General features: G+C 40.3%; 1 protein-coding gene across 2 annotated transcripts in view; it reads left to right on the forward strand.

The window, feature by feature from the left end:
* The window catches only part of LOC122671442 (CCR4-NOT transcription complex subunit 10-like), a 46,345-nt gene extending 33,968 nt beyond the window's left edge, over positions 1 to 12,377 (forward strand). For both annotated transcript variants that reach the window (XM_043868647.1, XM_043868646.1), the window contains exon 6: positions 10,112 to 12,377. In XM_043868647.1, coding sequence (XP_043724582.1) covers positions 10,112 to 12,055 — 1,944 coding nt within the window. In that variant the 3' untranslated portion in view covers positions 12,056 to 12,377. The remainder of the gene's footprint in view (positions 1 to 10,111) is intronic.
* The last annotated feature ends 973 nt before the right edge of the window (positions 12,378 to 13,350 follow it).

The raw sequence follows: 13,350 nt of genomic DNA on the forward strand, positions 1-13,350 counted from the left end.
GCAGGGAGAATTGTCTTCATAAGGAGTTTCCTCTGCTGGAACTACTCCAGTTCACCGCCTCTCTGCTTTTCTTTCTATCGTGTTATTGCAAGGTTGAAGAAGACATTAAGTCTTTAAAATTGCAAGTAAGGACAACTTATATTATTTATATAAAACCCCTTATATTCTGTTTAACCCATTCTGTTTTCTCTTTAACTCCATTAAATTACAGTTCTGCCACTCCTTTACAACTTCAGATTAATTACAATTCTGCCATTGCTCTTATAAATCTTGATTTATCTACTAGTTTGCCATTCAACTTTTCCATTCAACTTTGGATTTAATTACAATTCTGCCATTGCTCTTATAAATCTTGGTTTATCTACTAGTTTGGCATTCAACTTTGCCATTCAACTTTGGATTTAATTACAATTCTGCCATGGTCGACATGATCGCCATGGCGTTGCCATGGCAGGCGACGTGTCGATATATCGATCAGACACCCCTCCACCGACTTGGATCGCCATGACAACTATGCTCTACCCCTAACCCACTCCTGTTTTAGCTAAAGTCTCTATTTTTTGAATGTTTTCTGCTCTTGAAGGACTGCAAAGAAATTTGTTATGAGAGCCAAATTATTGCTCCATTTCAGAAAATGCGAAAGGATATAATTTTTGAAAGAAAATCAGAAATTCAGACTGGAAAAAGTACTTAAGGTGATAGTGACTAGGGATATCTCTCTTCCGATGCTAAACATTGTTTTAAAAGATCGGTATTGGATCAGATGGATCTCCGCTTAGTTATTGGTATCAGCCATGACCTGTCTGATCTATCATGTAGGGCGGCTTGGCTGATCTGGTACCAGACATGGTGGGGTATATTTTAGATTTTTTCTGTCATACAAGAAAATTTATTGATATTGTTAAAGATGGTTTGGGTGTCAATCCAAATCTCTTGATATTTTGATGCATAGATCTATATGTTTGACTCGATAGAACCTGTCAATGGCTCAATGCCTTGTCTTCTCTTTGTGCTGCAAATTTCTCTATCTCATGTCCAAAACCCTCTCATCTGCACTCAATAATTTCCGTTAATACTTTCAACAAATAGCCTACAGGCTTAGGATCTCATACTCTGGCTTTTTGTTTCAAACAACAACCCCTAAATTTTGCACCTATCCTATCAAAACATAAATTTCTGTGATTTGATGTCATATTTCTTGTTGCAGAGTTGCCATTTTCCTGCATTGGTACTTTCTTGTTTTCTATTTTATACTTGGAAAACTTTATGAGAAGAAAAAGGGGGGGGGGTGAAAACACAAGAGGCTCATATGATCCAAAGAGTCTTGATAAGGAGGGGGGGGGGGTTGAAAACACAAGAGGCTCATATGATCCAAACAGTCTATAATCAAGATATATAAAGTACACTGATATGGTAATGTTTGCCCTATGTATGAGCTTCCTCAATACTATCAAGTTTAGAATATTGAAACCACCTAATAGTGACAGTTGTATCCCCTTCTAAGATCAAGTTTAAAATCAGAATGCAAAAGCAAGTTTCAGATTTCAATACCCAAATGAGTAACAATTCTTGGCTCAAGTGCTCAACTACATCCTTTTCACCCACTGATCCTGAAGGCACATAGTAATGACGATGCCCTTTTCCCACCTTTTTGACCAATGTTAGATTAGTCTTCTGACATATTGAGTGGTACAATTTCTGATGCAGGAGCACTTCGTTGGACTGGTCCAAACCCATTGTGGAACCCATATAGAGGTGAACCGGGTCCAAAGTTAGTTTTGGTCCAGTAGGATATGTAGGGATTTATATATTTACTTGGGTTATTTTTTAAATTTCATTTCAATTTTATATGGGGAATTTTTAAATTGGATTATTTAATTAGGAGAGTTAGATTTTTTTTCTATTTCAGTTTTAGACCAATTAGGAAACTTTCAATTTCTTTTTAATAAATATTCTTGTAATCCACTGATGGAGATTTGAATATGGAATGCAAGTTTGAGTTGGGTTTACCTCCTGGTTGTGGAGTTGTGTGCGCCAGTTTGGTCGAGTGTGGTTTCTTCTCCTTCCTCCTTCCCCTCTTCATTTCTCTTACTTTCTTTCTTAATCCTTGGCGTATTCTGTTTTATCTTTCTTCCTATTATTTGTGGCAGTTTCGGATTGGATAAGGATTATTAGGACACCTTATCCTCTCTATTAAGCCTGAGATGGGGAGTTAGTACAGTACCTTAGGGCTGGAGTGGTGAATTCGATGATCGATTTCAGACCCGTCTTGCATGGACCGCCGGTATGATATCAGTGTCAGAGTATTAACTCCTCAGCTACTTGTTAGGGTGGTTATGAGATGCAATCAAGAGGGTAGTGTGTTGAAGCCTCTGACCTGAACCACCTGGTTTTTCCATCCTTGCTGGTTCTTGAGCAGAGTACTAAATCTCGTCTCGGAGGGCCATTTCAGCTGGACCGAAATTTCCGAGATACTGAAATTTCGCCGAAAAATTGTATTTTTTCTATGAGTTTTGCTTGCTTGGCCATTTTTGGGGTGCAAAAATGCCGAAATGACCGAAATTTTGACGAAATGGTGCATATTTTTTAGACCAAAATGATCAAAATTTCCAAAATGAAATGACCAAAATTTCGGAAATTTTGTATTTTTTCATTTCGAACTAGCATTTCGTCTTGGTAGAGTTGAAATTTCTGAAATATCCGAAATCTCGCAGAGATTCAGCGAGATTTAGTACTATGTTGTCGAGAGGTTGAAGACAACCTCATCGACAGATCACAAATCCCCTCCCTTTTATCCCTTCTTTCCATTATTACCCTCCCCTTCTTTCTTTATTTCCATTATCCTTATTTTTGTTTTGCTTCCAAGTGTACACCTGCTTAATAAATCCTAATTCCCATCTTATTCCAACTCCTAGTTAACTACCGGTCTGTCCTTTAGTATTCTGATTATTTACAGCTCTGCCACTCCCCTTTACAAACTCTGAAATATTTACATGATTGCCATTATCTTCTTGCTATTCGCTATTCGCTATTCGCTATTCGCTATTGTGCATTTGGGTGGGTCGAAAGCAAACCCAAATAGGGTTGTTTGTACCTGGGATCACATCAATTGGTATCATAGTCGAACCTGAGGCTACAAGGCTTCTTGATCTCAAGACAAGTTGTAGAAAGATTGTTGGTAATACTGACCGCTTCTGTGATGAGATGTTGAACATGATAGAAGCTTCAGATGACAGTTCAGAGTTGGAACAGTTGGGGGAAAATGAGAGTAACTATCAAGCTGAAGTAAACGGTCCGATCAAGATGGAAGCTGAGGATGATCGGTGGTCCGATTGCAGATGTGAAACCCCATATGATTAGATTCCAATTGGAGTGATACCGTTAGCCAATGATTGTCAGGAGATTGTGACAGTTGATTGTGAGATCTGTTGGATCATTGCCTCATCAAAGCTGATGATTGTAGATGCCGATCGAGTGGTGTTGATTCTCTTGTTTTACAAAACTCGAGGATGAGTTTTTGGTGGGGGGGGGAGGTTAGGAGAAGAGGGAATCCTGGAAGAAATCGGACTTGCAGGGGAGAAAGAGAAGAAACGTGAGAAGAAGAAGCAGTAGAAGAAGAGGGGGGGGGGGGAGAGGAGAGTGCACACGCACACAACCACAAACTCAATTCATTCTATTCTCTGCTCAATACGTTGATTACAAACATATAAATAAGAAAATAAAAGACTTAAACAAGGAAACAACTATTTTAGGACTCTTAACAAAAAATGACAATTTAAAACATACTAAAACTCATCCTATGAATCCTACCCAAATTAAAAGATCTCCTTTCATAATTATCCCAATAAAATAAATAATAAAATCTTAAATATCTACCAGAATAAAATCATATTTGGTGGGGGGGGGGGGAGGTTAGGAGAAGAGGGAATCTTGGAAGAAATCGGACTTGAGAAGAAACGTGAGAAGAAGAAGCAGTAGAAGAAGAGGGGGGGGGGGGGAGGAGAGTGCACATGCACACAACCACAAACTCAATTCATTCTATTCTCTGCTCAATACGTTGATTATGAACATATAAATAAGAAAATAAAAGACTTAAACAAGGAAACAACTATTCTAGGACTCTTAACAAAATATGACAATTTAAAACATACTAAAACTCATCCTATAAATCCTACCCAAATTAAAAGATCTCCTTTCATAATTATCCCAATAAAATAAATAATAAAATCTTAAATATCTACCAGAATAAAATCATATTTGGATCCGGTTCATCTCCATATGGATACGCAATTGGGTTTGGGTCGGTCCAAGGTAGTGCACCAATTGGGTTGGCCCGGTCCAAGATTCTGTTGCATCAATTCTCCCGGAGTTCAGAAAAACTCGTCCACGATTTTTGTGGAACGAGAGAATCAAAATCGTACGATCAATGTCAATTATCAGTCCATGTCCAACTTGTATAAAATCCACGAACCTAAACTCTTGATTGAAGTAACCATGGGAAAGCACATTCAAATAGATCAACTAAGCGATCAGCCGCCACGATTTCTTGATGTTCATCGGCCAACGACATTGCTTGGATTGAAATCTGATCCCTCACGATTTCTTGATATTCATCGGCCAACGACATTGCTTCGATTGCATAGTTGTCACGAGTCGGTCACGACGCCTAGGCGACCCAAGGCGGTGGAGAGGGTCCAAATTCTAGGCGACACCAATTAGGTGACCAAGGCGCCTGGACGCCTAGGCAGCGACGCCTTGACAACTATGCTGGATTGAAGTCTAATCTTGGAATTAAAATTTTTCGATTGGACCGTGGATTTCATTGTGATCTTCAACTGACTGGGTCTGAATCTGATCATGGTGCTTTAACTCAGCCTTAAGCAATTCGTGGTTTGCTTGAAGGGCTCTTATGGCTTCGTCATTTTGTTGGAGCTTTAACTCAGCCTTAAGCAATTCGTGGTTTGCTTGAAGGGCTCTTATGGCTTCGTCATTTTGTTGGAGCTTTAACTCAGCCTTCAACAATTCATGGTTTGCTTGAAGGACTCTTATGGCTTCGTCATTTTGTTGAAGTATTCTGGCCCATTGTTCAGGACTCATTTGGGTAGTGGATTTTAAGAGAAAAGATGTGTGGGGTAACAATGGGTGGGGACTGGGGAGGGAAAAATTTGGAAGAAATAAGAAAGGACTTAAATAAACTAAAAGAATGAAGTGGGGGGTATTTTGGAAAAGTAGGTTTCAAATGAAGGGATAATAACAAAATAAGGCTCAACTAGAGGGGCAGTTTAGGAAAATAAAACAAAAAGACACAAAAGGGAACTTGGGCAGGGAGAAACAGTGGGGTTTTTTTGGCTGCGCAGAGGGTTCTTCCTCACGTGACTTCTACGGAGAATATGGTGGAAGATGTTGAAGACGAAACCAGGTATGCTATCTGCCTGAGTTGGATGTTCGAACCAACAGCTGAGGAATCTCCTGTTTCGACACGGACCCAACCAGCAAGGGAGCCGCGAGGGTATGGCGCTGCAACTTGCGATAGAGGAGGGATAGTGGACTGGGACTTCGACTGCAATGGTCGATGGAGGTCGCCGATGTGGGCATGGTACTAAATCTCGTTTCGTTTCGGTGTTTCGGTCTAACCGAAATTTCCGAGATACCGAAATTTCGTCGAAATCTCGGTCGAAATATGGTATTTTTCTGTGGGTGTAAAATGCCAAAAATGTCCGAGATTTCCGAAATTTTCGAAACGAGATGACCAAAATTATCGAAATTTCCGAAACGAGATGACCGAAATTTCATCGAAATTTCCGAAATATTCGAAATATTGCATTTTTTCATTTCGGACTTGCGTTTCGTTTCGGACAGGTCGAGATACTCGAAATATTCGATATCTCGACCGAAATTTCGCAAGTTTTAGTACTATGGATGTGGGAAGTCGACGGCGGCGAGGGGTCCTGAATCAGGTACGATTGTTTTTTTTTCTTTTGGTTCTCTTTCTCTCGCTCTCTTTGTTCTTCTTCTTATTCTTCTTTTGTTTTTTTTTTTTTTGATCGGTGGAATTGAAGGGTGGTTCTGGTAAGGGGAATCAGAAGAGAAAAGGCTGGGTTTCAATGGGCGGTGGGGAGTTGGCTTTGGGGATCGAGAGGAATGGGCCGTAGGAAAGAGATGGAGTTCTCTTTCGGTTTTTTTTTTTTTTTTTTTTGGTTCGGTTCTGGTAGAACCAAGAAGGAAGGGGTTTGGGTTGGAGTGGGGCAATGGGTGATGAGCGAGAGCGAAAACAAAGGAGGCGGTGGGAAGGGGTGCCGTTGGGGATCGAAGAGATGGGTTTGGGATTTCATGGGAATCAAAGGGAAGGTGGGGGTTGCTGTTGGTGTTGTTCGGTCACAACCGCAGAAAAAAGAAATTAGGTAAGAAAAAAAGGAAGAAGAAGAACAGAATGGGTGGGGAAAAGAGTGACAGAGGAAATGGTAGGGAAGAGAGACTAAGAAGGTGAAGAATTCGAGAAAGAGAGATTCACCCAGGTTTGGGCTCTGATACCAGATTGGTGGGGGGGGGGAGGTTAGGAGAAGAGGGAATCCTGGAAGAAATCCGATTAGCAGGCGAGAGAAGAAACTGTGAGAAGAAAGGGGGGGGGGGAAAGAGGGGAGTGCACATGCACACAGCCACAAACTCAATTCATTATATTCTCTGGTCAATACGTTTGTTACAAGCATATAAATAAGAAAATTTAAATACAAGGAAACAACTATTCTAGGACTCTTTAACAAAAAAAGACAATTTAAAAATTATTAAAACTCATACTATGAATCCTACTAAAATTAAAAGATCTCCTTACATAATTATCACAATAAAATAAATAATAAAATCCTAAATATCTACCAGAATAAAACCATATTTTGATCCAGTTCATCTCAATGGGTTTGGGTCGGTCCAAGGTAGTGCAACAGTTGGGTCGGCCTGGTCCAAGATTCTCCTGTATCAGTTTTTCTCAACACGGGGGGAATTCATGCAGGAGCACTTTCTTGGTCCAACCCAAAACCATTGGGGGAGCCCAGATGGAGATGAATTGGGTCCAAAGTTGGTCCAGTAGAATATGTGGGGATTTATCTATTTAATTGGGTTATTATTGTAATTTGCACTTTAATTTTACATGGGAATTTTTAGATTGGGTTAGATTTCACTTCTATTTTTCCTCCTTCCTTCCTCCTCTTTATTTCTCCTACTTTCTTTTGTAATCCTTGACGTATTCTGCTTTATCTTCCTTGTTCCTTGCGGCAGTTTCAGAGTGTATAAGGATTGTTAGAACTCCTTATTCCTCTCCCTCTTAAGCCTGAGATTTGGGGGTTTAGCACAGTATCTTACGGCAATCCATAACGTTGGATTTAGAGTCCCAAAGCTTGCTGGAGTGGTGAATTCTATGATCGATTTCAGACCTGTCTTGCTTCTACCGCAGCTATGATTTGAGTGTGAGAGTATTAACTCCTCAGGTACTTGTTTGGGTGGTTATGAGTTGCAATCAAGAGGGGGGGGGGGGGGTAGCGTGTTGGAACCCTTGACCTGAAGTTTTGCCACAATCTGAGACCAGGAGGGAGAGTTCTCTCCGTCGAAACCCACCTGGTTTAGGTTTATCCGTCCTTGCTGGTTTTAGAGGTTGAAGACAACCTCATTAACATAGCACAAACCCCTTCCCTTTTATCCCTTCTTTCCATTATTACCCTCCTGTTCTATCTTTATTCTCTATTATCCTTATTTTTGTTTTGCTTCCAAGTGTACCCCTGCTTACTAAATCCTAATTCCCATCTTATCCCAACTCTTAGTTAACTACCAGTTTGTCCTTTAGTAATCTGATTCCAAGTCTTAGTTAACTGCCAGGTTGTCCTTTAGTAATCTGATTATTTACAGCTCTCTGCTACTCCCTGTTACAAACTCTGAAATATTTACGAGATTGCCATTATCTTCCTACTTTGGCTATGGTGAATTTGGGTGGGCCCAATGTGAACTCAAACAGGGTTTGAACCCGGGATCACATCAGTTTCTGATGCAGTTCTACGTTGGCAATTAATTGATTGGGATGCTTTGAGGGATTTGCTTTCCTCATGTGACTGAGTGGATAATGTTGACTAAAGGGATATAGATGAACTTGGCCTCTTAATAATGGTTATTTTTTCTAGGTCATTCCTGCTAGATGCTGCCAAGGTAATTGAATCCATGAACAATGTACATAAAGAATTGAGATTTTTTTTGTTTGCTTTTGCAATAAAAAGAAAAAAAAAGGTTTTATTTTAGGCAATGGATTGAAACTTTTCTTCGGGAGGGGGGATATCATGCATTTGAAAATTGCCATGAAGTTGTATGATGACCCTAGGCATGTTAGGTGGGACAACATAGCCTATTACATTGGCTATTAACGTATGTTAAGGGATGTATGAACTTGAATTTGTTCACTTTTTGTCCCTGGAATAGTTCAAAAGGATTAGGATATTACATACTATATGTTTCACTTGCTAGATGAAGTGCTGTATTGCGTTGCATTTACTTGTAGTGGAAGGGGTGCCATCGTATTTATAAATGTGAAGGACCAGGTCTGTGACTAAAGCATGCAATTATCGAGGCAAGAGTTTTCGTTGGAAAATTTGGAAGATATGGTTCTTATTATCATGGAGGATAGAATAGGATTTGGTTCAGCTGACCCCAACTTCTTGTGATGAAGGTTATGTTTAGTTTTGAGCTCAGCTTCTTGTTTGGGAGGCCAGATTGAACTGACACGACGTGGCTGCAAATGGAATACTGATGCCAAAGTGAATTACTGTGCATGGGCATCAATGACTGGTTATAAGGGTTCATAACTTTCGAAATTCATATATGAAATCCAACTTTAGGTGGAGGTGGTGATTTATATTGGTAGTGGGAATTGAAGTTCAAAAGTGGAGAGATCAGGGTTCCCATGATCCCCAAGTAAGCTGCAATATCTAACCTGATTTATGGTAATGTTCCAGCTGTTTGGATTCTTGGGATCTAAACTGAATCTGAGTGGTTTTTAAAAATTCTCTCTCCCCTTTGTTCTACTTTTTAGGGGCAAAAAATTCCTTCACAGCTGTGGAAAGAGCCTTCCCCTCATGGTCGCTTGTTTTTCCATGTGGCTTTATCTGATGGGTGAAAATTTTGTGAACAGGGAGATCCCTTTGGTCCTCTGCTATCATGTCAAGTTTCAGCCCAAACCGAGTTTACCAAGTGGCAGAATGGGGTTTTGAAAATTTTGGGAAATGGGAGAGTACACAGTACTAATTGGAGTAACAGCACAAGTGCATGGACATACATGGGACGCATGCCAAGACATGGGGGTGATGGTTGAATTGGAGTCTGAAATTTGACATGTGGCCTATCCAAACCATCCCTCTCTATCCACCGGGGGTTGAGATTCCCACATCTTCCTGCCATGTGGCAGAATTAGGGGGGTCCCATGGAGAGAATCCTCTCTCTATGCTAGACTTTGTAAAGGTACAATTGCCTTAGAATATGTTTTCAAGTCTCACAATCTTCACAGAAGGCCTTTATTGTGCCAATTTGTTGTAATTTCTTGTATACTAAACATACAAAATTATTGAGTTTGATTGTGTATGCATTTCTTGCTCATGGTTTCTTAGTTGAACCTGGTTATGTTCCTTTGCCACAATTACAGAATGGGTCATTGGCTGGCACTCAAGCGTTAAGTGCCCTCCATGGTATTTTCCCTTTAATTTCTTGAATCCTGAGTGATGAACCTTATGCATATCATAATATCTTCTGGTTATTTTATTTCATACTGCTTTGTCATTATGTGATGTGCTAGTATGGGACTTAGAATGTGAGTTTTATGCAAATGTTAACCTTTTTATTCTTTATCAAGATAGGTATTTATTTTGGATGTATCAGTTGATTGATGGAGTTTCTTTTATCCCAATTGGCCAGTTTGGTGTTTCTTATTCTGAAAATAGTTCTGTTCTTTTATATTCACAAATGTACTGATCTATACTCTTTTTCTGACACAATGCCTCAGTGCTTGTAGACTTATGCTTTATAGATTTTTTTTTTTCTTGTACTGCTGTCTCAGTTTCTTATTCTGATTTGCTGTGCTCAGGATGTTATTCAGTATCTGGAAAAAGCTTTTGGTGTTGGTTATATGATTGGTCAAGGTGACAATGGAAGCACCAACCAACATCAATCATCAAATGCTGTAGTAAGACCTCAATCTGCACCGAGCAATTCAACTCCTGCTGATGCTTCTAATTCAGACTCAGCTGCCAATTCAAATTCCTCTGAAAATCCTTTAACAAGAACCATATCAGATGAGGCACTTGAATCCCTTCTATCAACACTAGACAGTGGTGGGCAAAACTTGACAAGGCCAGTTGGCCTCCCATCAAACGACCTTTTGAGAACCTCCACTGATCGGCCTGTTCCTGGTGTTGATCTGAAGCTCAAGCTGCATCTCTACAAGGTGCGACACCTGCTTCTCACTAGGAACCTGAAAGCAACAAAGCGTGAAGTTAAGCTAGCTATGAACATTGCACGTGGTAGAGATTCTTCCATGGCATTGCTTTTAAAGTCCCAGCTAGAGTATGCTCGGGGTAATCACCGTAAAGCTATCAAGCTCTTGATGACGTCAAGTAATAAGACAGAATCTGGAATTGCAAGCATATTCAACAACAATCTCGGTTGCATCTATCATCAACTCTGGAAACATCACACATCAACCATGTTCTTTTCTAAGGCACTGAGAAGTAGTTCATCTCTTCGATCAGAGAAACCTCTTAAGCTCTCAACATTCTCCCAGGATAAATCCCTCCATATTGTGTACAACTGTGGGTTGCAATACTTATCCTGTGGGAAACCAATAATTGCTGCTCGCTGTTTTCAGAAGGCCAGTTTAGTTTTCCACAATCGGCCCCTCTTGTGGCTCCGATTTGCTGAATGCTGTCTATTGGCACTTGAGAAGGGGCTTCTGAAGTCCAGTGAGTCTCCCACCAATGGGGAGGAAGTTAGAGTCCACGTTGTTGGCAATGGGAAATGGAGGCAACTTCTTGTGGAAGATGGGATATCAAGAAATAGATATTTGGATCCTGTGGAAGAAGAGGATGGATTGTTGGGTGGTGATGGCCAACATAGGCTTTCGATCTCCTTTGCTCGGCAATGTCTTCTCAATGCCTTACATTTATTGAACAGTTTGGAGTTGAAGTACTTGAATGATGGTTTGTCCAATTCTGCCACAGAGGAAGATGACTCAAGTCAATCAGGATCACTTAAGAACTCAAACAGCAAGAATTTATTGGTTGGGGATTCAAAGGCATCTAATGTCGCAGTAGTTTCTGCCTCAGCTAATGCAAACGGGGATGCAAAAGAGGCCAGGGTAGTGAGCCTGAACAACACCCTACAGAGTTCTGTCTCTGCTTATGAGGATATGTGCAAAAGGGAAAACCACTGGATCAAGCAGGCTGTTCTAGCTGACCTGGCGTATGTAGAGTTGAATTTGGAAAATCCATTGAAAGCACTATCAGCTGCTAATTCACTTTTGAAGATTCCAGAATGTTCAAAGATATACATCTTTCTAGGTCATATTTATGCAGCTGAGGCGCTGTGCTGTCTGAACCGGGCAAAGGAAGCAGCTGAGCATTTGTCAGTTTACGTCTCAGATGGGAATGTTGAGTTGCCATTCAGTGAAGAAGACAAAAAGTGGCAAGTTGAAAGGGGTGGAGATGGTGAGGAGTTAAATGGTGGTTCAGTTGCTGCCAGTTACCCATCCATGGAAGATTCTCAAGGTATCATGTTCCTGAAGCCTGAAGAGGCACATGGAACTCTCTATGTAAATCTTGCAGCAATGTCTGCAATGCAGGGTGATCTTGAGCAGGCTCACCGGTTTGTGACAGAAGCTTTGTACCAATTGCCCAATAATCCACAGGCAGTACTGACTGCAGTTTATGTGGATCTTCTGCTTCAGAAGACACAAGCAGCCCTTGCCAAATTGAAACAGTACAGTCATGTTAGATTCATCCCTAGCAATGTAACATTTAACAGTTGTGCCTGACGGTTGTATTGGTGGTTTAAATGATTCGAAGTGTCCGCCCAACACCCTGTGTGAGTTTAGCAGGTAGAAGAGGAATCTTTTTTTTAGAGTATCTGTAACATATATAAGATGAGCCGTAGAATAAGCTTTTCTTTTGTTTTTTTCGTGTTTAGGGTTTGGTGGCATGGCACATTGTTTTGATTAGCGCAGATGCCCCCTTTCAGAATTCAAAAATGTAGTAGTTCTGATTCAGATTAGTGTTTAGTGGCTAATGCAGTTTGTATTCAACAAGAGAGAGAGATTTAGCTCTCACAAAAGAAAGGTTTGGAAAACAATTTATTCATTCTGGATAGTAAATGCAAAAAGTCTCATTTCCATACAACGATTTCTTCCATTTTTCAACTTCCTTTCTTGCTTCCTTTCGTTTCTCCGTCCCTCTTGCTTCTTTCCCCTGCTGTTTCTTGGATACGAGTTTTACTTGCAGGTAGAAAGCCGCATTGGTGGCACAAGAACATGTCATGTGATATGGGTGGGGGCATGGCATGAAACATCATATGGTTGGAGGTGGTTTTACTTTCCTTGTGGACCAACATTGGCAAAAATATTTTTTTTTTGTCATTATCGAAGGGAAAGATAAAAAACCCAAATCCTTGAAAGTACTGTATTGTCAAGGGATACTACAAAAATTCAAGGATTGATAGATTCCAAGAAAGAGCCATTCTATTATATCAATTATTAAACAGAAGCCACATGCTTTGGCGGGAGAAAGGACAAATAAGGTTCATGTGCTAAAAATAAACCCTAGGAGGAGGAGGTCCCCCCCACCTTCATGTAAGACACAACATAAAAGGTGTCAATCCCTATATTTACTGTACCAGAGGATCTTAGTGTAAACTTCCATTATCTTTAGCGGCATGATATGTCGATTAATCTAGGCCATCGATCGGAGTGTTTGGTGGTTGCTTGCTCCACTCCAAAATCTTTAGCACCAAGTTTATCTTTCTATACCCCGTGGGTGTAGAGATTCCCTGACCTCATTGTCGTTGGATGAGACTCCTTGAGGACTCATTGATCACATATTAAAATCCATGTTCTTAAGAAGGAATTGACAGATTCAAAGGCGACCTGTTTCAATTGGATTTCAGTTGAGAGCATGCAATTTTAAAGGAGTTAGATGAGTTGTTGTCTAGAGAAGAGATGTTTTGTCATAAAATATCTCTTTGGAGTCTCATGAAAATATGAGTTTTTTTTTTCATACAAAGACAAATCCAATGGAGGCAGCAGAATAAGATTTTGAAGCTAAAGTTATCTCGGAT

Source organism: Telopea speciosissima, chromosome 8 (assembly GCF_018873765.1).
Source record: "Telopea speciosissima isolate NSW1024214 ecotype Mountain lineage chromosome 8, Tspe_v1, whole genome shotgun sequence".
Lineage (NCBI taxonomy): Eukaryota > Viridiplantae > Streptophyta > Magnoliopsida > Proteales > Proteaceae > Telopea > Telopea speciosissima.